Source organism: Artemia franciscana, chromosome 8 (assembly GCF_032884065.1).
Source record: "Artemia franciscana chromosome 8, ASM3288406v1, whole genome shotgun sequence".
Classification (NCBI taxonomy): domain Eukaryota; kingdom Metazoa; phylum Arthropoda; class Branchiopoda; order Anostraca; family Artemiidae; genus Artemia; species Artemia franciscana.
Window position 1 is genome coordinate 22,220,394 of NC_088870.1, and position 24,182 is coordinate 22,244,575.

Consider the following 24,182-nt stretch of genomic DNA (forward strand, 5'->3'; position numbering starts at 1 on the left):
CTCTCTTTGGGGGAGTTGGGGGCAGGGGTTCAGTGATTTGGCGAGTCAGGTGCTTCTGGACGTGCTAGGACGATGAAAATCGGTAGACGTGTCAGGGACCTGCACAAATTGACTAGATAAAGTCGTTTTCTCAGATTCGACCATCTGGGGGGCTAAAGGGAGAGGAAAAATTAGAAAAAATAGGTATTTATAACTTACGAGTGGGTGATCGGATCTTAATGAATTTTGATATTTAGAAGGACATCGCGACTCAGAGCTCTTATTTTAAATCCTGACCGGCATTAAGCCTCTTATTTTCCTTTTAAATCAATCTATTGATTCATTGAATTTTGCTGGAGCTCTTACCATATGATCTCTTGGCTCTTAGCTCTTCTTGCCTCGTCACAAGTGCCATATGAGCTCTTAGCTCTTGTATTTCAGGATGTTTAATATTTTACAGGTATGTGTACTTTCGCATCATTTTTAATGAACTTGTGAAAAAAAACTTTAAGTAAAATATGCGTAAAATTGTAAATCGTAAAAACTTAGTAAAATCTTTCGTATACGCCTCTCGGTTAAAACGCATCTCGGTTAATTCATTAAAAACCATACGTTCGTTATGTAGAACTGATTTTGCCTAAAATAATGATAATTAATCTTATATATTTTGTTACTATCAATTCTAATTTAAATTAGTATTGTTATTTTCATTTTTTAATCAATGTTAATTTTAAATAGTATTTTTTGGACAAATCTGCCAAGCTTTTGGCAATAGGTTATCTGTATATTTTTTCTTCTCTAGAAGGGCTAATTTTTCTAATTGTCCAGCGACACTCTCATTCTGGACAACAAAGAAAAAAGTAGCTCATTTTCGACCGTCCAACCTTTCCGTGTTTTAACGGCTTTCATTTATTCGATACATTCTTTTGTGTCGCTAATTGTTCAGACCATCGATCGTTTTCCAGGGGCAAAATGACGATCCCCTTCGCTAGCCTTTCTAGCAATCCCCGGCACTAGGTAAAGATTCAGTTTTAGTTCTTTCGTGGAAGAGACAAGTTTCATTTCGAAAAATGTGGACTTTTTGGATTAAGATTTGGATTTTAGTGACTGGGACTTTTGCAGATTTGCAATTTGAAGCGGCATTCCAAGGTGAGGGTTAGCTATTTTCCATTGTGAAGGTGTGAACTTTGAATTAAATTTGGTGGGTAGAGAAATTTGGGGCCAATGTAAATTATAGTAGACTTTCTAAGTATGAGTAGTAGAGTAGCCGAACAGAGGAGGATAAGGCTGCGCCAGGTCTTGATTCTCTTTTTTACAAAAAAAAATTCTCGAAGCTAAGCATCTTGTGTGCAGTATGTGTTGATTGGGTACTGACTATGTTTTCGGCCACCTAATTTATTAGACAACATCTCCCCCAAATTTGAGCATAGTCTACACTTTTTACTGGTATTGTCTAAAAGGTGTAACTTGCAGCTGCCCTAGAATACTAGTAATTTTGCTCTGTTAAATCCAATGCCACCAATTCTTCTTCGAAGAAGGCTATAAAAAGGCACTAACGATGGAAAGCGCCAATATCATAGAAAAACTGGACCTGAAAGATGATTTATTTCAAAATATCTTCCTGCTGATAATAATCGTGAACTATATTTAATAGTCGCCGTAAAGCAGTTGCAGTAAAATGATACTATCTTTTTAGTTTGTGTTGCCGTTGTGTCGTTGGTTCTTGAATGCAAATTCATTGATACCTTTTCCCTATGGATGCTATCCTATCAAAACCATTTTTTGCTCATTCTAGATGCGTTCAATAGATCCATATAGCCCAGGGAAGATACTGGGTAAAGGGAAGACAAGAGTATTTTGAAGAGATGACGCCGCCAACGCTCTTTTCGAAATTATAATTTTATTCGAATTCAACTAAACAGTAATTTGTGATTAGAGCACAATTTTAAAATAGAGGTTAGATCCCCTCAAAAATGACGTCAAATTGAGGTAAAAAGTATCGCATAGGAATCGTCATTTTTGCAAGCCCCTTATCAGACAATTACAGTCCCCACCTTGAATAAAAAGGAAAATCATGTTTTTGCATGGATGTATCTCCCTTTTTTTGTTTAACCTTTGACAACGATTGCTTTTAGAATGTGTGGAGAGGGCTCATTTGAGAGAGAAAAAAAAAAAATCTCTGATGGCCTTTTTAAGCAGCAAAATAAATCGTGCCATAGTAAAGTACTGTTTTCTGCCATTTTGCCCCAGATCACGAATCTTGGTCCAAACAGGGCCACAATGCGAGGGAATGGGAATCCTAGGATAGAAAATTGATATTTTATGGTATAAAATCGTTAAATGGAGGGTCAAAATACTCCAATTTGAAAACTGAGGTAAATCGCTGTTTACATATGACTGTTGTGTCTTCTTTTTTTTTGTTTTTTTCCCAAGGGGTGATCGTATCTTACTAGTGTTCGACGATTTATCTCGAAAGGAGCTCATTTGAGCGGAAATTGAAATTCTAGCGCCATCCTTAAGTCACAAAAGAGGTTGCGCTACGACGAAGTGCTATATTCTGTCACAAGAAGTTATATTGGGAAGTTGGGTCAAGTCTTAGTGAGTGAAAATTCTGAAATAAGCAATATACTGAAAACTTCCCAAAAATTACATATAAAATCAATAAATCCAAAAACTCTGTCACTCCCACGGAAGCTCAAATCGTTCTTATAGTTCTCCCTATAATCTGATTCCTGCGCGTGATCCAGGTAATGCTCCTCAACGTGCCCCTTAATTTTCTCAAGCATATAACTTCACTCCCCCCCTCTAAAGAGCACCGAACTTTAATGAGCTTGGACAAACTTTGGATTTTCATACATTTTTAGTTTCATGTATTTTAATTTAAACGTAATGAATACAGATATGCAATTCTTGGGGGATATAAGATGGTCAAGATCCATGAAGAACCAGCCCAGAAATAAATATGCCATTCGTTTTGCCCATTGAAACGCTATCTGAATACAATAATCGCTTCCTTCGCAAACATCAACGGTTAACTTTGATTTAAAAAAAGTGTCTTAGATAAAATGAATAAAATATCCTTATTCAATGCAAATCCCTTCATATGTGCCTTGAATAAACCGAAAAAAATCTTCAATTTAGTTGTAATTCTCTGGGCGATTTTTACGTGGGGTGGTGGGTGGTTTCCCCCGGAAGAAATTCTTTATGGGATAATTAACATCAGGAGAAATTCTTCTAACTAAACTTTCATCAAGTCTCACAAGCCCATTTCCATTCTTTAGAATTATGTAACGATATGAGGCATGCTCCACATATGTTAAAAAAAATTCTTATTTCATAATAGCCAATGCCTAAAAAATGTAGTCAACAGATTCCCTATGTGTACTACATTTTTAGTTATACTTCGGATTAAAGAATTGTTATTTTTTCTATCGTACTTCCGTATGTGGAGTGGAACTGCTGAAATGATTACAAATTCTTAAGTAGTTTAGGCTATTTCTTGTTTTGTCAGGTTAAAAGGCACATATTAAATTACTACACATATATGATTAACATTTTCCAATAAGTCAGGTTGGCCGAGTGGTTAAGGCGCCAGACTTAAGATCTGGTCCCCATACGGGGTCGTGGGTTCGAACCCCACACCTGACAAATTTTTTATACGTTTTTCTGGTGGAATCACTAAACAACTTCTACAAAAGGATTTACACAGAACTTAAAATGTTAGGCCTTTAACAGAAATTAAACAAAATAAAAAACAGGTTTTTTCAACTGAAAGTAAGCAGTGACATTAAAACTTAAAACGAATAGAAATTATTCCATATATGAAAGAGGTTGTCCACTTCTCAACGCCCCGCTCTTGACGCTAAAGTTTGACTCTGTCTCACAACTTTACGTTTTAAAACAATAAAAAACTTTAGGGTAAAGAGCGGGGTGTTGTGGAGGGGGCAATCCCTTTCATATACGGAATAGTTTCTGCTCGTTTTAAGATTTAATGTCGCTCCTTGCTTTGAGTTGAAAAAATTAGTTGTTTTTTTTTTTATTTAATTTCTGAACGATTTTGAATTAATGCATGTTTTGATTTTGGCTCATCGCACATGAATAATTAAAACGAAATTTGCATCTTAATTTCTTTGGCTAAATGGCTTTCTCATAGTTTGGATCGGACGATTTTGATAAAAAGGGTTGGGGAGGAGGCCTAGTTGCCCTCCAATTTTTGGTACTTAAAAAGGTAACTAGAACTTTATTTTTTTACGAACGTTTTTATTAGTAATAAATATACGTAACTTACGAATTAACTTACGTAACGAACTTCTGTATTTTGTATTTTTATATTTTTACTAGCTGTTGGGGTGGCGTTTCGCGCCACCCCAACACCTAGTTGGTGGGGGCGTTTCGGGCCAACCCCCTCGCCCCCCCGCGCGCGTAAGTCGTTACGCGCCATATTAGTTACGCGCCATTGTAGTTATGTCCCTGTGTACCACCTATGAATATAGAAAGATTTATATATGTGTTTTGAACTACGTAAAACTTGCGAATATACAACATTCTTGGCTTTCCCATTGTCTGTGCATATACAAAGCCTTATGTACTAATAATGACGTCATATGCAAACGCTCTTTTTACAAACAAACAAACATGCATACACACAACTTGTTTTTATATAGATAGATAGATAGAGAGATACAAAACAAATTAACTGCGTAAAACTTGCGAATATACAATATTCTTCGCTGTCCAATTGTCGCTGCATATATATAGATTGTCAGGTTTACCGACCCTCGAACATGCAACATACAATTGTCCATGGGAAAAACAATCAGTATTAAGATCTATACCACATTTTTCTGATGATTGACCTTGAGCTTTGTTAATGGTGATTGCAAATGCTAATCGAATTGGGAATTGCAATCTTTTAAATTGAAAAGGCATATCCGTTGGAATCATGGGAATGCGAGGAATAAGAACAGCCTCACCCTCAAAGGGCCCTGTCAAGATTGTGGCCTCTATTACGTTTTCCTTTCTTTTTTTTTACGGCAAGTCGCGTGCCATTGCAAAGCTTTGGTGGGTTGATATTTCTTAACAGTATTATTGGTACGCATATTTTTAGTTGTAGCACGTGTGGTGGAAACCCTGAAAGATCCACGGAATTTAAAAATTCAGATGGATAATTAACCGCTTCATTTGGTTCCAAAACTGTGTCGACTGACTTGTAAAGGGCTGCCTGGTCTCGATTCTTGGTCAAAACAATATTGTTGATTTCGTGGACGTCTATATTTTTGGGTGCAAGAATCGCTCTTTCACTTAGCCATTTATTATTTTTATAATTGTTTAGAATATTCGGAAATACTTTTTCAATCGATTCATTTTTGGACGTCACTAAATTACAGAATTCAGCAGGTAATTGTATACGTCCTGAAATTGAGTCTACTGGGAGCTTTCCGTTTCCAATTGCCAGCAATTGATCTGAAAATGTTTGACCAGAGTCATCGTTTTGCAGTCGGACACGCATATTTGTAGTTAATTTTAATGTTTTTACGTGTGCCCATAAATTAGAATTTTTCAGGCAAGCATTTATTTCGTCTGCAGGGGTTGATCTAGGTATTATAGGTAATGTTTGCCTGAAATCTACCGCAAGCAATATTAATGTGCTGCCAAAGGGTTTCGAATTCCCTCCCAAATCTTTCAAATATTGATCCAGAGCCTCGAGCGATTTTTTGTGTGCCAATGTGCACTCGTCCCAAATAATAAGTTTGCATTGCTGCAATACTTTACCCATCCCAGATGATTTGGAAATATTGCACGTGGGAGTTTCTGTAGAATGCAAGTTCAGAGGCAATTTCAAAGCGGAATGAGCAGTTCTTCCACCAGGCAGCAACGTTGCGGCTATTCCGGACGACGCAATTGTCAACGCTATATCATTTTTTGATCGAATTGATGCCAGAATCAGTTTTATCACAAGCGTTTTACCAGTACCTCCTGGCGCATCCAAAAAGAAAATTTCTCCAACGTTGTTATCGACACAATGCATTATCGTGTAATAAATGTCTTTTTGTTCCGACGTGAACTTGGAAATGTTATTTTGTACATACGATAATAGATCACTCGTACTGTAACTTTGTTCACGATCCAATTCTATACATGTCGAAACAGCAGCGATACGATTAGGTGAAGGCATTCCCAAATCCTGAAGAGGTTTGTTTGCCATACATAAGCACAAATCTTCTATAATAACTAAAGTGTAGTTATAAATTTCTGATGTAAAATCAAAAGTCATATCTGACGTCTCTAACCGTTTTCGATGGAGTATATCTTCGGACATTTTTTATTTATATTTTTCCCATAACTCTGTAGGAGCTGATGGAGAGCAAGTTGTTAAAATGATGCCAGACAATGCACGAATTTGACTTGGAGTTGACGTTTCGCACGCGTCATTGATGCAGTTATCCCAGTGTTGGTCATTCTCCAATAAATTCAGAGCTTGGCATGCACTACGGTAAGTGTCATTTATAGTACCGTTCACAGTTCTCAAATACTCAAAGGATGTCGGACCGGGTACATTCACCAAAAGCAGTCGTAGAAAGAAGCATTCATGTTGATTGGGGTGAACGGTGTTGAGTCTTCCTATCGTGGTATCTTTGAAGATGGTAGGTTGTCTGTCGACTGACTTACCCTGTTTTCGACGTTCAAATACTTTATTTTTAGTATTCCACATGTAATACGAAGGCACTTCAGTATACAGCAGTTTTTTTTGCAAAAGAATCATTTTTGCAAAGCGAAAAGAAAGCAGTTCACTTTGTATCCGGTGGATTCAGGGCTCTTAGTTGCACGTTGGTTTCCGAGAAATAAACACGTTGACCATTCTGTAAATGTACCGCTAAGTGAACAACAGCTGGACTACGTTCATGTATCGGAAATGAAAGAATTCGCCAAACAGCTTCATTACTGCTTATGTATCTTCCAGCCTGATATTGTACGATTTCGTCGATATCTTTGATTTCGGACTGCAAGCCAAAAACTGCCATGTCACTGCCTTTGTTGACGTATTTACATATGTATTTGATTGCCTTTACGGAGTTACAGTATTGAACGTTTATGTTTGCATTAAATGTTTTTGATAATAATGGGGAATATGGAACAACCCACTGGTTATCTACTTCGATGGTGGTACCGTTACGCTTCTTTATTATTGCTATTTTACCGCCATCTTCAGTAGATCTTCTTCTATATTGTGGGTAACCATCATTGTCAGTAATTGTGTTGGATACTAGAAGTCGAAGATATTGCTTTGTGCACCTTCCTTTGGCCATGCATGGTGAATTTTCGTTCAGTGCACCGCAAGGTCCATGTATCATATTTTTAACAACAATATTATATAACCCCTTATCGACATTTTCATCAGGTATTTCAGCGGAAATCACATCATCAATTTCGTTAGAAGTAATTTTATTATGCAGCCAGATTAGTATATGTGCGTGTGGCAAACCTCGTTTTTGCCATTCCACTAAGTACATCCAGCATCGCACTGACCCAAACACTTCAAGTTTTACTATGTAGTTGGTCAGTGATTTCAACTTTTGCCGGAAGACACGGGCCGTAATGTCATGTCTATGAACCGCCGATTGTCCTTGAAGTAAAAGCTGCTGTATCTCGTTTTAAGATTGATTACATGTAAATGTAATAAATAAATCTGGACGACCATAGAGACGAACATACGCAATAGCATCTTGAACATATTCATGCATATGACGGGGACTGCCAGTATATGACGAAGGTAAAATCGTTAATCTTCCAACGTTTGTGTTATTACCGTCATTTACAACTGCATCTCGCAAATGAATGTATTGTTCAGAGCGGAGCTTGATCTGATTCAGGCGGATATATAGCAAACGTTCTGACTCAATTTAGGCATACATATCAACGACATATTGGTGAAACAATTGACGGCATTTTAAAATATATTTGACTTCATCCTGCCGAATCATTAGTCTATAGGAATTATAATGCATTGCACTACATTTCTTATTCATTTCTTTGTTAGTGGCTGGATTCATCAATTTAATATTAAAGTGATAGCCGTCGGCTCCATCCCAAAAAATGATAGGATATTGTAGGGCATCGTAGCATCGATGAGTTTCAGCAATTCTTAACAACTGAGCGTTTCGCTTATGAAGAATAATATTTCGAGGTAAAAACTGATCACCGACCATAACGATTGCCACTTCGTCGATAGTTGGAGCATTGTATCTACGCACATGTTGGCCAGGAGGCGTTTTATCAGCGGAAATAACAATTTTATGCGTATCAGTAGGCATCAAATCGATGGCTGTTTTGAACAGACGCACTAAATTATTATTTTCGTGGAAAATATGTTGCAATTGGGAAACGATTTTCCTTTCAACGTTGCGAGAAATTTCGCAATGTGCATTCAATTCAGAATTTTTATCACTGATGAAATACAATTGTAAAAATTTATGATTCTCGCCTGAGAATGGTAGAAGGGACCCTGCTCTATGATAAATTTGCCCTTTTACTTTGAAAGTAGACATAAATTGATCTGGATTTTCGATTTGGGCTCCAAACGACGTCATTTGGAAACATGAGTTATATTTTCTGATCTGTGATAAAAAAAAACGCTTAGATTCTGACGTAGTTCCAGCAAGCAAAGTCTTCAATGGCTCTGGTGGTGCAGCCATTAGAGGAAGTTTTACTTTTCCTGAGGCGCAACACATTCCCATTGTTTCACCATTGAATTTCAAGGCCTTGCAATAGGGACAAATTTTAGACATAGTCCCGATTTGAACACATCTACTCAAGCTATAATCATCGACTGGGCTGTACCTGAATGCCAGGCGATAACTTTCAGGTTGCTCTGATTCCTCGGCACGCTTTCTTTTCTTACTTTCTCTATCAGCAGCAAGCCTTATTTCTTGCTGTTCTTGTGATTCCTCGGCACGCCTTCTTTTTTCACTTTCTCTTTTAGCAGCAAGTCTGGTTTCATGTTGCTCTGGTAGTTCCTCGGCACGCCTTCTTTTTTCACTTTCTCTTTTAGCAGCAAGTCTGTTTTCGCGTTGCTCTGGTAGTTCCTCGGCACGCCTTCTTTTTTCACTTTCGCTTTTAGCAGCTTGTCTGGTTTCGCGTTGCTCTGGTAGTTCCTCGGCACGCCTTCTTTTTTCACTTTCTCATTTAGCAGCAAGTCTGGTTTCGCGTTGCTCTGGTAGTTCCTCTTCCTCGGCACGCTTTCTTTTCTTACTTTCTCTATCAGCAGCAAGTTTTTTCGCATAGACTCTTTGAGCATCTTCCTCGGCTGTTGCCATTGTAAGTTCATCAGTCATTTTACAGTTAAACATTAATAGATTTCTCCGTGAACGAATGTCTTAAATGCCTGTAATGACGTCACCGTCATAACAAACATGACGACAACTGACTACCTTTAAAGACGTCATCATCATAACAAACATGACGACAACTAACTTCATGACGTCAGCCGACACACAAACATAACGTCACTCGACAAACACACACACACACAGACAACTTATTTATATATATATATATATATATATATATATATATATATATATATATATATATATATATATATATATATATATATATATATATATATATATATATATATATATATATATATATATATATATATATATAGATTACGTACTGGGTCCCGGCGGGCTTCGCCTGACCCCTCAAACTCTTCAAAAGCAAATGCCATTTATGTTTGCTGAAAACTGTATGTGTTTAGAATTTTTTTTTTTTTAACATCAGCAAAAACAAGAAGAAAATCATAATGCTAATAAAACAGTTCGTGGTAACGAACTGTAAGTAAGGAGCGATGCCGCGCAATACAAACCGAAAACATAAGATTCAGAGTCATGATAATAATAGATACATCAAAAGAATTGAATTTCGCTGCTTATTCAAAATATATATAATTCATGAAGTTTAATGTTACCCATCAAAAATTACAAGCCTGAGAAAATTTGCCTAATTTTTGAAATAGAAGGAAAACCCCTAAGAAATCAATTGATCTGAATGAAAATCACACAATGAGATTCAGAATATCAGAGAACCCTACTGTAGAGGCTTCAAGCTCCTATACACAAAAATGTGGAATTTAGAATTTTTGCCAGAAGCAAGATCACGGATGCGGGTTTATTTGTTTTTTTTTCTCCCAGGGATGATCGTATCAAACCAATGATCCTAGAAAATCAGGAGAGGAACTATTTGATCGGAAATTGAAAGCTATAGTGCCCTCCTTAAAGAGCCAAAAAATATTAGAGGGCAACTAGCTCCCTCCCATCACACGTTTTTGCCCAAAATTGTCTGATCAAAACTTTGAGATAGCCATTTTCTTCAGCATGATCGAAAGATCTAACAGCTTTGTCTTTGAGGATGACTTGACCCCCACAGCCCCTGGGGGAAGGGCCGCAAGTTATGAACTTTTCCCATTACCTACATATAGTATTGGCTATTGGGAAGTATAAAGATGTTGTTCGGGGGATTTCCTTGTGGGGATGCTTACGTGGGAAGATCTTTCCATGGACTAGTTTTGTTGGGAAGGGAGTTTTCCATGGGAGAGGGAGCTGTATTTCCCAGCATTAATTAAAAAAATATCAGAAATTAAATAAAAAAAACACATTTTCTCAACTGAAAGTAAGGAGCAACGTTAAAACTTAAAACGAAAACAAATTATTAGGTATGTGAGGAGATTGTACCTCCTCAGTACATCCCTCTTTACGCTAAAGTGTTTTTGAACTTTTGAAAAGCATATTATTGTAATTAAACGGTCCTTGTGTATAAGGAGTTATTCTTAAATGATTGGAACAAAAAGGGAAACTTTAGAGTAAAGAGCGATGTACTGAGGAGGGACCAACCCCTTTGCTCCTTACTTTCAATTGAAAAAACTTGTTTTTTGTTTAATCAACTACAAGAGAGAAAATAAATTTTATAGAATAACCAGATCTATAATTTAAAGTTTAATTTTAACATTCTATACGATCTTTTTAGTCAGAGTTGTTATTTTTATTCTATTTAATTCAAAAGAATAGGAAACGGATGCGCAAACAAAACTTTTGAAACCAAGGTTGGTGATTTTTAAAGCATTTTGTTAAGCTTGTTGAAACAACATTTTGAATTGGTTTATCAGTAAATGGGCTCAACGATTGATTTTGTCTATATTTGAAAGGAATGTATTTAAAGTGAAAAAAGTATTGATGAAAATTTACTGTATTACGTCAGACTAATGAAACTCCATGATTGTTTTAAATATAAGCACATATAAAACAATAATTCCTGGAAAAACGCTATAATGATAAAGGGAAAATTCTTTAAAATATGTTTGTTATTTAGCACAAATGGGCGTCAATCCATGTCTCATTTATCGTAGTTTATGTTCGTTTTATTTTTGACTGGATATTTCGTTTCAACTGTTCGTTTTACATTTCATTTATCCACTGCTTTTTTTATGTTTTAAGTTAAAAGCTTAGGTTTTAATATCGCGGTTTACTTCTCTTTGAGAAACTTCTCTCTTTGATTTTTTTTTCTTAATTAACTTCTGTTTGCTTTTTGAAATTATTCTTTGGGGCCTGATGACCTCAGTCAATTTTTTCTCTATCCCATCAAGATCCTCTCGGCTCGGCTCTTACGGATCTAGCTTTCGAGCCTTTTGGAGATAAGTTCTTTGACTCTTTTTGGGACCCCTTTTTGGATGGCAAATTATTTTTTTTAGATTTTTTTCGTATTGAGGTCTTCTTGGTACAAGTTTTTTATGTAAGCTAATTAGAAATATTAGTTCAAGAGTCTATTTTAAGGGTCTAAGGCCCCAACCAAAGTTTCACTCGTACATTAGTATCTAATTGACAGGTTCGTTCGCATGTCTTCTAACCGCAGATTTTATTTTAACTAGACCAAAGAGTTCAAACTCTAACCTACCTGCCTAGCGGGTTCTTTGTCTAGCAAAAAGATCGCTTTACGGGCTTTTTGATGGCCCTTGCCTCGATCCGGCAATACATTAAATGACCCTTGTTTTGTTTAGAAGGCAGATTGGGCCTTCGACCCTTACAAAAGAACCACATCATATCTCACAAACAGATTGCATCATTTTGAGGGGGTATTAGGAATTTCACTTTTTTCCCCAAAAATACTGATGTCTTATTATGTTATATTACGTTATGTTGTATAATGTACCACGTTTCTTATTATGTTAAGAAAAAAGTAATATATATGTATATATATATATATATATATATATATATATATATATATATATATATATATAAACTAGCTGTTGGGGTGGCGCTTCGCGCCACCCCAACACCTAGTTGGTGGGGGCGCTTCGCGCTCCCCCCAAGCCCCCCGCGCGCGTAAGTCGTTACGCGCCATATTAGTTACGCGCCATTGTAGTTGTGTCCCTATGTCCCACCTGTGAATATAGATATATATATATATATATATATATATATATATATATATATATATATATATATATATATATATATATATATATATATATATATATATATATATATATATATATATATATATATATATATATATATATATATATATATATATATATATGTTTTTAACTACGTAAAACTTGCGAATATACAACATTCTTTGCTGTCCCATTGTCTGTGCATATAAATAGATAGTCAGGTTTACCGACTCTTGAACATGCAACATATAATGGTCCATGGGAAAACAATCCGTATTCAGATCTATACCTCATGATTCTAATGATTGCCCTTGAGCTTTGTTGATGGTGATTGCTAATCGACCATTCCCTGTCCCGGTGTCCCGGTCGTCATTTATATCCCCCTGTGCCCCCCGGCGTCCCCGTTGTAGTTGTGTCCCTGTGTCCCGGTCGTCATTTATATTCCCTGTGTCCCGGTCGTCATTTGTATCCCGGTGTCCCGGTCTGTATATACATTCGTTTTTTAGTTTTTTTTTCTCCTTTATTTTTTTCCTTTTTTTTTCTTTTTTAGTTTATTTAGATTTTTTAGTTTTTTATCAGTTTTTTTTTTCTTTTTAGTTTTTTTGTAGTTTTTACCTTCTTTTTAGTTTTGTTAGTTTTTTTTTTACTTATGTCCTGGTCGTCATTTATACTCCCTGTGTCCCGGTGCTTTGTTGATTGCTAATCAAACATTCCTTTTGTCCTGGTCGCTTTCTCTTTGAGTGTCGTCATTTATTTTTTTCTTTTTTAGTTCTTATAGTTTTTACCTTTTTTAGTTTTTTAGATGAAAATTTTTTTTAGTTTTTTCTTTTTTTCTTTTTAGTTTTCTATTGGTTTTTACCTTTATTTTAGCTTATTTTTCAGTTTTTTCCTTTTTTTAGTTTTTTTTTTTAGTTTTTAGTTTTTTTAGTTTTTTACCTTTTTTTAGTTTTTTTAGTTTTTTAGCTTTTTATTTTTTTTATTAGTTTTTAGTTTTTTTGTAGTTTTTGCCTTTTTTTAGTTTTTTCAAGCGCCACCCCAACACCTAGTTGGTGGGGCGCTTCGCGCCCCCCCCCAAGCCCCCCCGCGCGCGTAAGTCGTTACGCGCCATATTAGTTACGCGCCATTGTAGCTGTGCCCCTGTGTCCCACCTGTGAATAGAGATAGATATAAATATATATTTTTAACTACGTAAAACATGCGAATATGCAACATTCTTCGCTGTCCCATTGTCTGTGCATATAAATAGCATTTATATTCCCTGTGTCCCGGTCGTCATTTGTGTCCTGGTGTCCCAGTTTGTAATTTCTCTTTGAGTGTCCCGGTCGTCATTTATATTCCCTGTGTCCCAGTGTCCCGGTCGTCATTTGTGTCCCGGTCTGTAATTTCTATTCAAACAATCCCTGTGTCTCAGTCGTCAATTATATATCCCGCCTGTGCCCCCGGCGTCCCCGTTGTAGTTGTGTCCCTGTGTCCCGGTCGTCATTTATATTCCCGGTCGTGATTTGTGTCCGGGTGTCCCAGTCTGTAATTTTTCTTTGAGGTTCCCGGTCGTCATTTATATTCCCTCTGTGTCGGTTGTCATTTGTGTCCCGGTCTGTAAATTATCTTTGAGGGTTTTTTCTTTTTAGTTTTTTACATTTTTTCAGTTTTTTTTCTTCTTTATTTTTCAGCGTCACTATGAAGTACATATCGCCGAACCTTTGTTTTTTAACTTAAATCTGGTAGGCATTGATGACCTTATCCAAGTCAAAATCCCAAACCCAATCATCATCACTATCATTTTCAGTTTTGATATGTTTTGACTCTCGCTTTCCAGGTGGATTTTCATCTAACTGCGCGGTTTTGTGTTCTTTAGCCGCAAGCCTGTTTTCTTGCTGTTCTTGTGATTCCTCGGCACGCTTTCTTTTCTTACTTTTTCTATCAGCTGCAAGCCTGTTTTCTTGCTGTTCTTGTGAATCCTCGGCACGCTGTCTTTTCTTACTTTCTCTATCAGCAGCAAGTTTTTTGGCATAGACTCTTTTAGCAGCTTCCTCGGCTGTTGCCATTGTAGGTTCTTCAGTCATTTTACAATTAAACATTTTTCCGTGAACGCATGTCTTAAATACCATTAATGACGTCACCGTCACAGCAAAAATGACGACATCTAACTTCATGACGTCAGTCGACACAGAAACATGACGTCACCTGACACAAAGACAGACAGACAACTTATTTTTATATATATACTAGCTGTTGGGGTGGCGCTTCGCGCCACCCCAACACCTAGTTGGTGGGGGCGCTTTGCGCCCCCCCAAGCCCCCCCGCGCGCGTAAGTCGTTACGCGCCATAATAGTTACGCGCCATTGTAGTTGTGTCCCTATGTCCCAACCGGTGAATATAGATAGATATATATATATATATATATATATATATATATATATATATATATATATAGATATATATATATATATATATATATATATATATATATATATATATATATATATATATATATATATATATATATATATATATATATATATATATATATATATATATATATATATATATATATATATATATATATGGTTTTAACTACGTAAAACTTGCGAATATACAACATTCTTTGCTGTCCCATTGTCTTTGCATATAAATAGATTGTCAGGTTTACCGACTCTTGAACATGCAACATATAATGGTCCATGGGAAAACAATCTGTATTCAGATCTATACCTCATGATTCTAATGATTGCCCTTGAGCTTTGTTGATGGTGATTGCTAATCGACCATTCCCTGTCCCGGTGTCCCGGTCGTCATTTACATCCCCCTGTTTCCCCCGGTGTCCCCGTTGTAGTTGTGTCCCTGTGTCCCGGTCGTCATTTATATTCCCTGTGTCCCGGTCGTCATTTGTATCCCGGTGTCCCGGTCTGTATATACATTCGTTTTTTAGTTTTGTTTTTCTCCTTTATTTTTTTCCCTTTTTTTTCTTTTTTAGCTTATTTAGATTTTTAGATTTTTTAGTTTTTTTATTAGTTTTTAGTTTTTTTTTCTTTTTAGTTTTTTTGTCCCGGTCGTCATTTATATCCCCCTGTTTCCCCCGGTGTCCCCGTTGTAGTTGTGTCCCTGTGTCCCGGTCGTCATTTATATTCCCTGTGTCCCGGTCGTCATTTGTATCCCGGTGTACCGGTCTGTATATACATTCGTTTTTTAGTTTTGTTTTTCTCCTTTATTTTTTTCCTTTTTTTTTCTTTTTTAGTTTATTTAGATTTTTAGATTTTTTAGTTTTTTTATTAGTTTTTAGTTTTTTTTTCTTTTTAGTTTTTTTGTAGTTTTTAACTTCTTTTTAGTTTTGTTAATTTTTTTTTTTACTTATGTCCTGGTCGTCATTTATACTCCCTGTGTCCCGGTGCTTTGTTGATTGCTAATCGAACATTCCTTTTGTCCTGGTCGCTTTCTCTTTGAGTGTCGTCATTTATTTTTTTCTTTTTTAGTTCTTTTAGTTTTTACCTTTTTTAGTTTTTTTTAGTTTTTTAGATGAAAATTTTTTTTAGTTTTTTCCTTTTTTTCTTTTTAGTTTTTTATTGGTTTTTACCTTTATGTTAGCTTATTTTTCAGTTTTTTCCTTTTTTTTTAGTTTTTTTTTATTTTTTATTTTTTTTTAGTTTTTTACCTTTTTTTAGTTTTTTTAGTTTTTTTAGTTTTTTTTAGTTTTTTAGCTTTTTTACTTTTTTTATTAGTTTTTAGTTTTTTTGTAGTTTTTGCCTTTTTTTAGTTTTTTCAGTTTTTTTTTAGTTTTTTATTGGTTTTTACCTTTATTTTAGCTTATTTTTCAGTTTTTTCCTTTTTTTTAGTTTTTTTTTAGTTTTAGTTTTTTTAGTTTTTTACCTTTTTTTAGTTTTTTTAGTTTTTTTAGTTTTTTAGCTTTTTTATTTTTTTTATTAGTTTTTAGTTTTTTTGTAGTTTTTGTCTTTTTTTAGTTTTTTTAGTTTTTTAGCTTTTTTATTAGTTTTTAGTTTTTTTTGTAGTTTTTGCCTTTTTTTAGTTTTTTTAGTTTTTTAGCTTTTTTATTTTTTTTATTAGTTTTTAGTTTTTTTTGTAGTTTTTGCCTTTTTTTAGTTTTTTCAGTTTTGACGTCACCTGATCCAGTTTTTTCAGGTGACGTCACCTGATCCACGATCCACAGATCCACAGACAACTTATTTTTATAAATATAGATAGTTTTTTTTTTTTACTTATGTCCTGGTCGTCATTTATGCTCCCTGTGTCCCGGTGCTTTGTTGATTGCTAATCGAACATTCCTTTTGTCCTGGTCGCTTTCTCTTTGAGTTTCGTCATTTATTTTTTTCTTTTTTAGTTCTTTTAGTTTTTACCTTTTTTAATTTTTTTTAGTTTTTTAGATGAAATTTTTTTTTAGTTTTTTCCTTTTTTTCTTTTTAGTTTTTTATTGGTTTTTACCTTTATTTTAGCTTATTTTTCAGTTTTTTCCTTTTTTTTATTTTTTTTTTATTTTTTATTTTTTTTAGTTTTTTACCTTTTTTTAGTTTTTTTAGTTTTTTTTAGTTTTTTAGCTTTTTTACTTTTTTTATTAGTTTTTAGTTTTTTTTGTAGTTTTTGCCTTTTTTTAGTTTTTTCAGTTTTTTTTTTAGTTTTTTATTGGTTTTTACCTTTATTTTAGCTTATTTTTCAGTTTTTTCCTTTTTTTTTAGTTTTTAGTTTTTTTCGTTTTTTACCTTTTTTTAGTTTTTTTAGTTTTTTTAGTTTTTTAGCTTTTTTATTTTTTTTATTAGTTTTTAGTTTTTTTTGTAGTTTTTGCCTTTTTTTAGTTTTTTTAGTTTTTTAGCTTTTTTATTAGTTTTTAGTTTTTTTTGTAGTTTTTGCCTTTTTTTAGTTTTTTTAGTTTTTTAGCTTTTTTATTTTTTTTATTAGTTTTTAGTTTTTTTTGTAGTTTTTGCCTTTTTTAGTTTTTTCAGTTTTGACGTCACCTGATCCAGTTTTTTCAGGTGACGTCACCTGATCCATCCGCAGACAGACAGACAACTTATTTTTATATAGATAGATAGATATATATATATATATATATATATATATATATATATATATATATATATATATATATATATATATATATATATATATATATATATATATATATATATATATATATATATATATATATATATATATATATATATATATATATATATATATATATATTATAGCCCCCCCCCCCCAAAAAAAAAAAAAAACAGTTTTCACAACAAAAGTCTCGGTAAATTGTAAAAGGCTTTCTGTGGGTCTTAAGCCAGTTAACATCGTATAAAGAATCCGATGGACTACAAATGTGGGCATCCCCTTGAAATATAAATGGAATTATTGGAGAAAATGTTATACAACAAACATGTTAGCAAAATGAAAGTTACACAATGTTTTGCAGCTCATTTTCATTCTATATCTCATGAAATAAATCTAGTTTTTATTATTTGAAAATAAAGCCCGATAAATGAGTTGTAATATGAATGAATGAATGAATGAATGACTGTATTTAAAGCCATTTTTCAGGCCATATACATACATATATAACAACAAACAAACTAAATTATGTAACAATCAACTTTCGAATAACAAGACCCTTCCGGGCAAAATTTGCCACTGTTACTATATTTATTTTCGACGTCGACTTCAAAGTTCCAAGAAGGGGCTCACGACCACCCACCCTCAAGAAAGCTCCCTCTTAGCTCATTTAGCCCCCGACACCTGAAAAGAAAATGGCCTAGCCCATCAAGATCACCGCAAATTGGGCAAGTATACCGCATTTCCGGGTGACACCTATTTTTCCAAATACTGTGAAGAGGGAGACAGTTTGCTCGCACCTACATCCAAGACCTCAGGGATTCTTTAGGAATCCCTAATTTAAAATATAGCTCTTCACCATAATTTTCTTTCACCTTATAGTAAGAACTTAAGCTTTCCGACTGGCTAAGGTTATTCCGCCATTTCTGAATTTCTTGGTCTTCCAGCCTTGTTTGGATCTCTGACAGAAATGCTTTTTGATCTGAGATTGGACCCTCTCCTCCATTCCATGCTTACGATAGACCTGTGCTGGCCAGTAGTTTTTTGACATGGAAGGGCCATGACGATTTTTGTCCCAGGGTAAGTAATTCATCATACGCTGCTCTGATGAGTCTTGAAGAGGGACATTGCAGTCTTTTCAGGCAAAACTTAATTAATTGGATCTGTCTATGTTTTCTCATGGAGAAAAGTCCCAAATCTCCCTTGATGAAAAGTGTGTGAGTTGTGTCGTGCAGACCTAGCATTCGTTTATAATATTATAGCTGTAGAGTTTCTAATGAATTTGCCACTTCTAGGGCCCATACTTCCCCTCCATAGTGAAGGATTGGCCTTATTTTTGAGTTGAACACGTTTTTGTGCATCTTTAAGTCACCTGTTCCTGTCAAATTACTGTTCCTGAACAGAGTTGCCATTGCTGCTTTTCCTCGATTTGCCATTTTGGAAATATGATTGCTCCATCTTCCGTTCGATGTTAGATGGAATCCTAAATATATTGCCTGAGACACAACCTTCAGAGCTTCACCATTCAAATTAAAACTTTCTTCATCTTTATTTCCTGTTGATTGTCTACGGCAAAAAATCATCACCTCTGTCTTTTTTGTGTTAATTTCCAGTTTCTTTTCCTCTAAATATTCAGCTGTTAAATCTAACAGAGTTTGTAGCTCCGAATTGGATCTGGCGAGCAAGGCAATATCATCGGCAAATAGAAGTAATGATAATACTTTATTTCCAAGGTGTACAACTGGCGCCCACCTTTTTTCAAGGTATTCGACAAGATCATTTATAAAAATAGCAAAAAGGTTCGGTGATAAGGTACTACCCTGTTTTACACCTTTTACATTAAAAAAAACTCTAGATATACCGCTTCCTGCTATCTTTACCACATTTCTGGTCAAACAATACATCGAGAGAAGAACCCTTAAAAAGGGTGACGGAATTCCTGTCCCTAAAGGCATTCTAAACGGAATTATACGGTCAACATTGTCAAATGCTCTACTTAAATCAAGAGAAGCCACGTACAACTTTCCGTTTCCCTTGCAATAATTACTAATCAATGCATTTAGAACAAACATTCGATCAGATGGTGAGTCTCCTTTACGAAAACCGGCTTGCTCTTCTCTCAGAATTTACCTCTCATCCAGCCAAAATTCCAGCCTTTTGTTTAAGATTTTGTCCAAAATTTTTCCAAGACAGTTTCCTAAGCTGATTGGTCGGTAATTCTCGCACAAACTTGCATCACCTTTCTTAAATAGGGGGATTCCTACAGATATCTTCCAAGGATCAGGCCACTTTTTTTTCTTTCATAACCAAATTATACAACCCCAGAATATTTTATATATTCTGGTTTGATTTCATCAGCAAAGAAAAAAAGAAAAAAATTATCAGAATATCATAAGAGAAATAAAAAGAAAGAATCACTTAAACTAGGGAGGAATCACCAAGATTGATAATCATCTTACCAATCCAAAGACAAAACAGAAACTAAACCCCCCCCCCCAAGTGAAGGAAGGGTGTGGATTGCATTACTCATTATTGTCCGTTGGCAACGCGTGGTTTTCATTTCATGAAGTCATCGTTTAAGTTAAAATAGTTGCAGTAGATTTATTTTTATTGTTTTATTTATTTGTAGGGAAGTGTACTGCTACTGTGCCATGTGAGCAGACCTGTATTGATTTGTCTAATGGTGCTTATGAGTGTGGATGTCGAGAAGGATTCATCTTACTCCCTAATGGCTATGGATGCCAAGGTATGCTCTGAACAAGCATTGAAACTTAAGTGTCTTTAGGCTAATTCCCACCAGACCCAGGTTGATTTATTTTAGTTTTTTAGGAGGGACTGGTAGAGTTCACGGTCCCTGTAAAGGTGGCTTAAGTTTTGAAGTATATGGTAAAAAGATTGTTCGTATGTTTGTGACTGAGAAAAGTTAGCAGTTATTGTCGCTAATCAGAATCCGGAGCAAATGCTGCATCGTTTACTAGGCTGTAATTTCCTCGAGGGGTGCCCCTCCTCAAGATCATCCTGCAGTGCGTTATCCATCACCTTGCTCGGCTTGAAGCTTAGCAATGTTTAAACCCTTCACCACTTTGAGGTGCGTCGACGGATTTCCTAGGCTATCAAGGGATAGAGGATCAAGCTTTGCTACCTAGAACTCTACCATCCCCACAGAAATTCCCAGGCTTAGTGAACCCCTTGCTCCCACTTAGAGTCTGGAATAGGCTTCGGTAAGGGGCACTTACCTAGGTAGTATTATTAGTAAAGACGGTTTGTGCAGTAAAGATGTTAAAAATAGAATAGCCAAGGCCCAAGTCGTTTTTCACAGTTGAAAAAAGCTTGGAAGTAAAGGAAGAAAAGTCTTGCGAACTAAGATTGTTTTGGATAACCAGCTGACTGACAGTATCTCAAACAGTAGGCTGTGCTAAAAGTGTGGTTCAGTCCCGCTTTCTAGGGCTCTAATGAGAGAAAGGTTGAGATGGCTAGGGCACGTTTGCGGAAGATGGATGACAGACTGCCAAAGATTGTCCTTTTCGACCAACCGTCGAGGGCTAAGCGAAAAGCATATCGTTCTTGGATAGGGTGGGAGGATGTCGTAAGGAAAGATATAAGGAAAATGGGAACTTCCTGGGAGAGTGTAAAGAGGGAGGCTTTAGATGGATTTGGATGGAGGAGGAGGGTGCGTAGCTGTTTTAGCATTAGGTGGCTTGGTGCTACGGTGAGTTGTCATTAGTAGCAGTAGTTATTTCCGCTGGCTGTGAATTTTCATTTTTTTAAAGAAGATCGCAGTTTTTTTATGTACTTATGATACTATTTATCACCAGTTTAAATAAAATTTAACAAATGGAGTAGGAAAGTATAAGGAATAAAAAGAAAAAAATGTAACATAAATAAGAATAAGCCTTACATCAAGTAATGATTGCAACACAGAAAAAAACACACTATAAATCTTAAAAAAAGCATGAAACAAATCATGGTTCAGAAAAGTGATGGCAAGGGAAATAACTCCTAAGAAAGGGTCATATCTGAAATATAACTATACTTTTGGACACATCTTGTTCAATAATCAACTTGTGCGGGTTTTCAAATCTCAAAGTAAAAACCGTGGAAAATCGTATCTTGCCGTGTGTACCACCTTTGTGTCTCTATTTGTTTGTTTGTGCCCTGTATTATCCTATTCAAAAAGTTGTCAGAGAAATTTGGGAAAGGCTCATTCGAAAACGACAGAGTTGGAGAATAAAATATTTGGTTGAACAAAATTCTAATGTGTAAATACCTTTGTATGTTTTTTTTTAGTTATTTTAATATTTTGAAAAAAATTTCTGCTTTGATACACATTATTGGCTGATACGACACTAACGACACAATAACAAAAAAAAAGCATAACTATTATTCGTTTGAGTGACATTCTTTCAAAATTTTTCCTCCCTCTTTAAATAGAAAATAGTAATTTCTTCCCTATTAATTCAGTTTGTTCCTGAGCCTAAATATAAACTTATGCTAAAAATAATTAGAGAAAAGAGGATAAAATAAAACTATCTTCTATACAGAAGCACTTGTAAAGAAAAGGAGGCTACCATAGAATGCAACTATAGTTTAGATTAGTTATTACGCTGTTTAGAGTTATCAATCTCTAGACTAAAAATTATGTTAGTACTAGTTTTAATTGTCTACGTTACGAAGTGCTTGCTCCTTTATGTACATTGCCTTCCCTATTCTCCTGGACACAGTAACCGGAATTGAGGAAAAAACAACTTACCTACAGAAAGTTGCCTTTACTTTCAATTATGGTTTTAGTTTAAAAAACATTCCAGTTTAAAGCAAAACAGAGAACACACGAGCGGGAAATTGAATAAAAACACAAATAAAACTATGTCTTATCAGAAGGAAGGAGAGATTTGGATAATTTCTTGCTCTGAATCTACTTTTCCTCTTGCGTCTTTACACAAGGGAACAACACTCAATTTTTTCTCCGAGATCTAAAATAGCAGACTTTGATAGAATTTTCTTTTTATGCTGAATCCGAATGATAAATAAGAATTCTTCCATTGCTACTCCAATAATTTTTTCGTAATACCTTAATAAAGCTTCTTAAATTTCTTAAAATTTAACAACTTTACTTTTTTTCAAAAATGGAATAAATAGTTTAAGATGTTTTCCTAATGCAGGGGATTAATGCCAGATTTGCCTTTCACTCAATCAGACTATCTGTCTTGGCTTTTTCTACAATTAGCCATGGCTTGATGCCCAAAACTATTCGATTTCAATTCAAAATAAACGGCTGTGGGCACTCGAACTAAAATTGAATAGTTGTGGGCATCAAGCCATGACTAATTGTAGAAAAAGCCAAGACAGATAGTCTGATTAAGGGAGAGGCAAATCTGGCATTAATCCCCCTTATTAGGATTGTATAAAAATATTGTTTGTTCATTTGTTAATAGATAAGTCTATTCATTAACCATCCATGCGTCATTCCTGTGCTGAACCGAAAATTGCTTATCTGAAATACTAAAAGGAAAATTTTTATAGTTTAAACCACTTAAGTCGTATACCGTGTTTTCAAAGACCTGTTGTCCATGTAAATCGCTAAGATTATGAAATTCTATGTTTAATTTTAGAAAGAGATGCTTACGAGTCGAGTTTAGTTAGTCCCGCTGAACTCTCAGCTTATGAGCTTCCTAAAGTTGAGTCCCTGGTACTCTATGAAGAACAAACGAAGTTTGAGGATATTACGGAAGAAGGAAGATGTTCAACATCTTGTGGAAGTGGCAAATGTATCAAAGAGGGCTCTTCGTTTGAAACTATAGAGAGATGCCAATGTCCATTTGGATTAAATGGCGAAACATGCTCAATACGTGAGTATTTCAAATTAAAGGTTTCTCCCTTTTTTAATGGTGTGGGGAATTTCCTATAGTTCTCAGTTCCCAAAGATTGGGAGTAAGCCTTCATAATGTAGGAAAATTTTGGTAAATGAAAGGGAATGCTGTCGTAAAAATCAGAATCTCAAATAACAATTTTTCTACTGTTTTTTTTTGTGTGGAGGGGAATGTATGATAGGATGACAAGAGTAGGGTTATCAAAATAACAAAACCATAAATTTTGATAGTGAGCTTTATATCACAGCCATTTACCACATCTTTTTATGATGTTTTCCTAGTAATTTACTAGTTATGATGCTAGTGATTACTATTATATGGTATTATGGATTTTCTATTAAGAAATCATCTGATCGTATTTTTTTTCAAATTAGAAAACAAAAGAGAAGAAGGGAAATGTGGATATGAATTTTATCATTAGCAGTGGAGAGGTTGCAGTATAGGCATCCACTATAAACAAAATGTCCCTAAAATTTGTATTATGGATACAATATTTATCATTTTTGGCATCATTGTTAGTCTGCTTTTAAGTTTTAGGCCAGGTACGCAGTAAGAGAGGGAATACCTTCAATTCCGCACCCTCTTGCTACAAATCTTACGTTTTTTTTTAAAGTTAATTTTCTGATCCTAACTTTTTTATGGTAAATTGAGAGCTTATAAACCTATAAATAGCGAAAGAATGAAAATTTATTTTGGTTTTAAATGTATTTTTGAATTAGAGAGGAAATCTTTGGTTCAAAGAACTCGCCGGCATGAAATCTAGGCTTATTTTTGAACAAATAAGCCTAGAAAAAAAAATGAATGACAGGAATGATGCTAATTTTCTGAGACAG

The 24,182-nt window shown here is 34.9% G+C and overlaps 1 protein-coding gene and 1 non-coding gene across 2 annotated transcripts in view; both read left to right on the forward strand.

Moving 5' to 3' along the window:
- Positions 1-851: 851 nt before the first annotated feature.
- The window catches only part of LOC136030143 (pikachurin-like), a 108,315-nt gene continuing 84,984 nt past the window's right edge, over positions 852-24,182 (forward strand). The window contains exons 1-3 of the mRNA XM_065708842.1: positions 852-1,128; positions 20,112-20,228; positions 23,092-23,328. Coding sequence (XP_065564914.1) covers positions 1,050-1,128; positions 20,112-20,228; positions 23,092-23,328 — 433 coding nt within the window. The 5' untranslated portion in view covers positions 852-1,049. The remainder of the gene's footprint in view (positions 1,129-20,111; positions 20,229-23,091; positions 23,329-24,182) is intronic.
- Positions 3,545-3,627, forward strand: Trnal-uaa (transfer RNA leucine (anticodon UAA)). Its single transcript has one exon. It is a non-coding gene; the product is annotated as a tRNA-Leu (tRNA).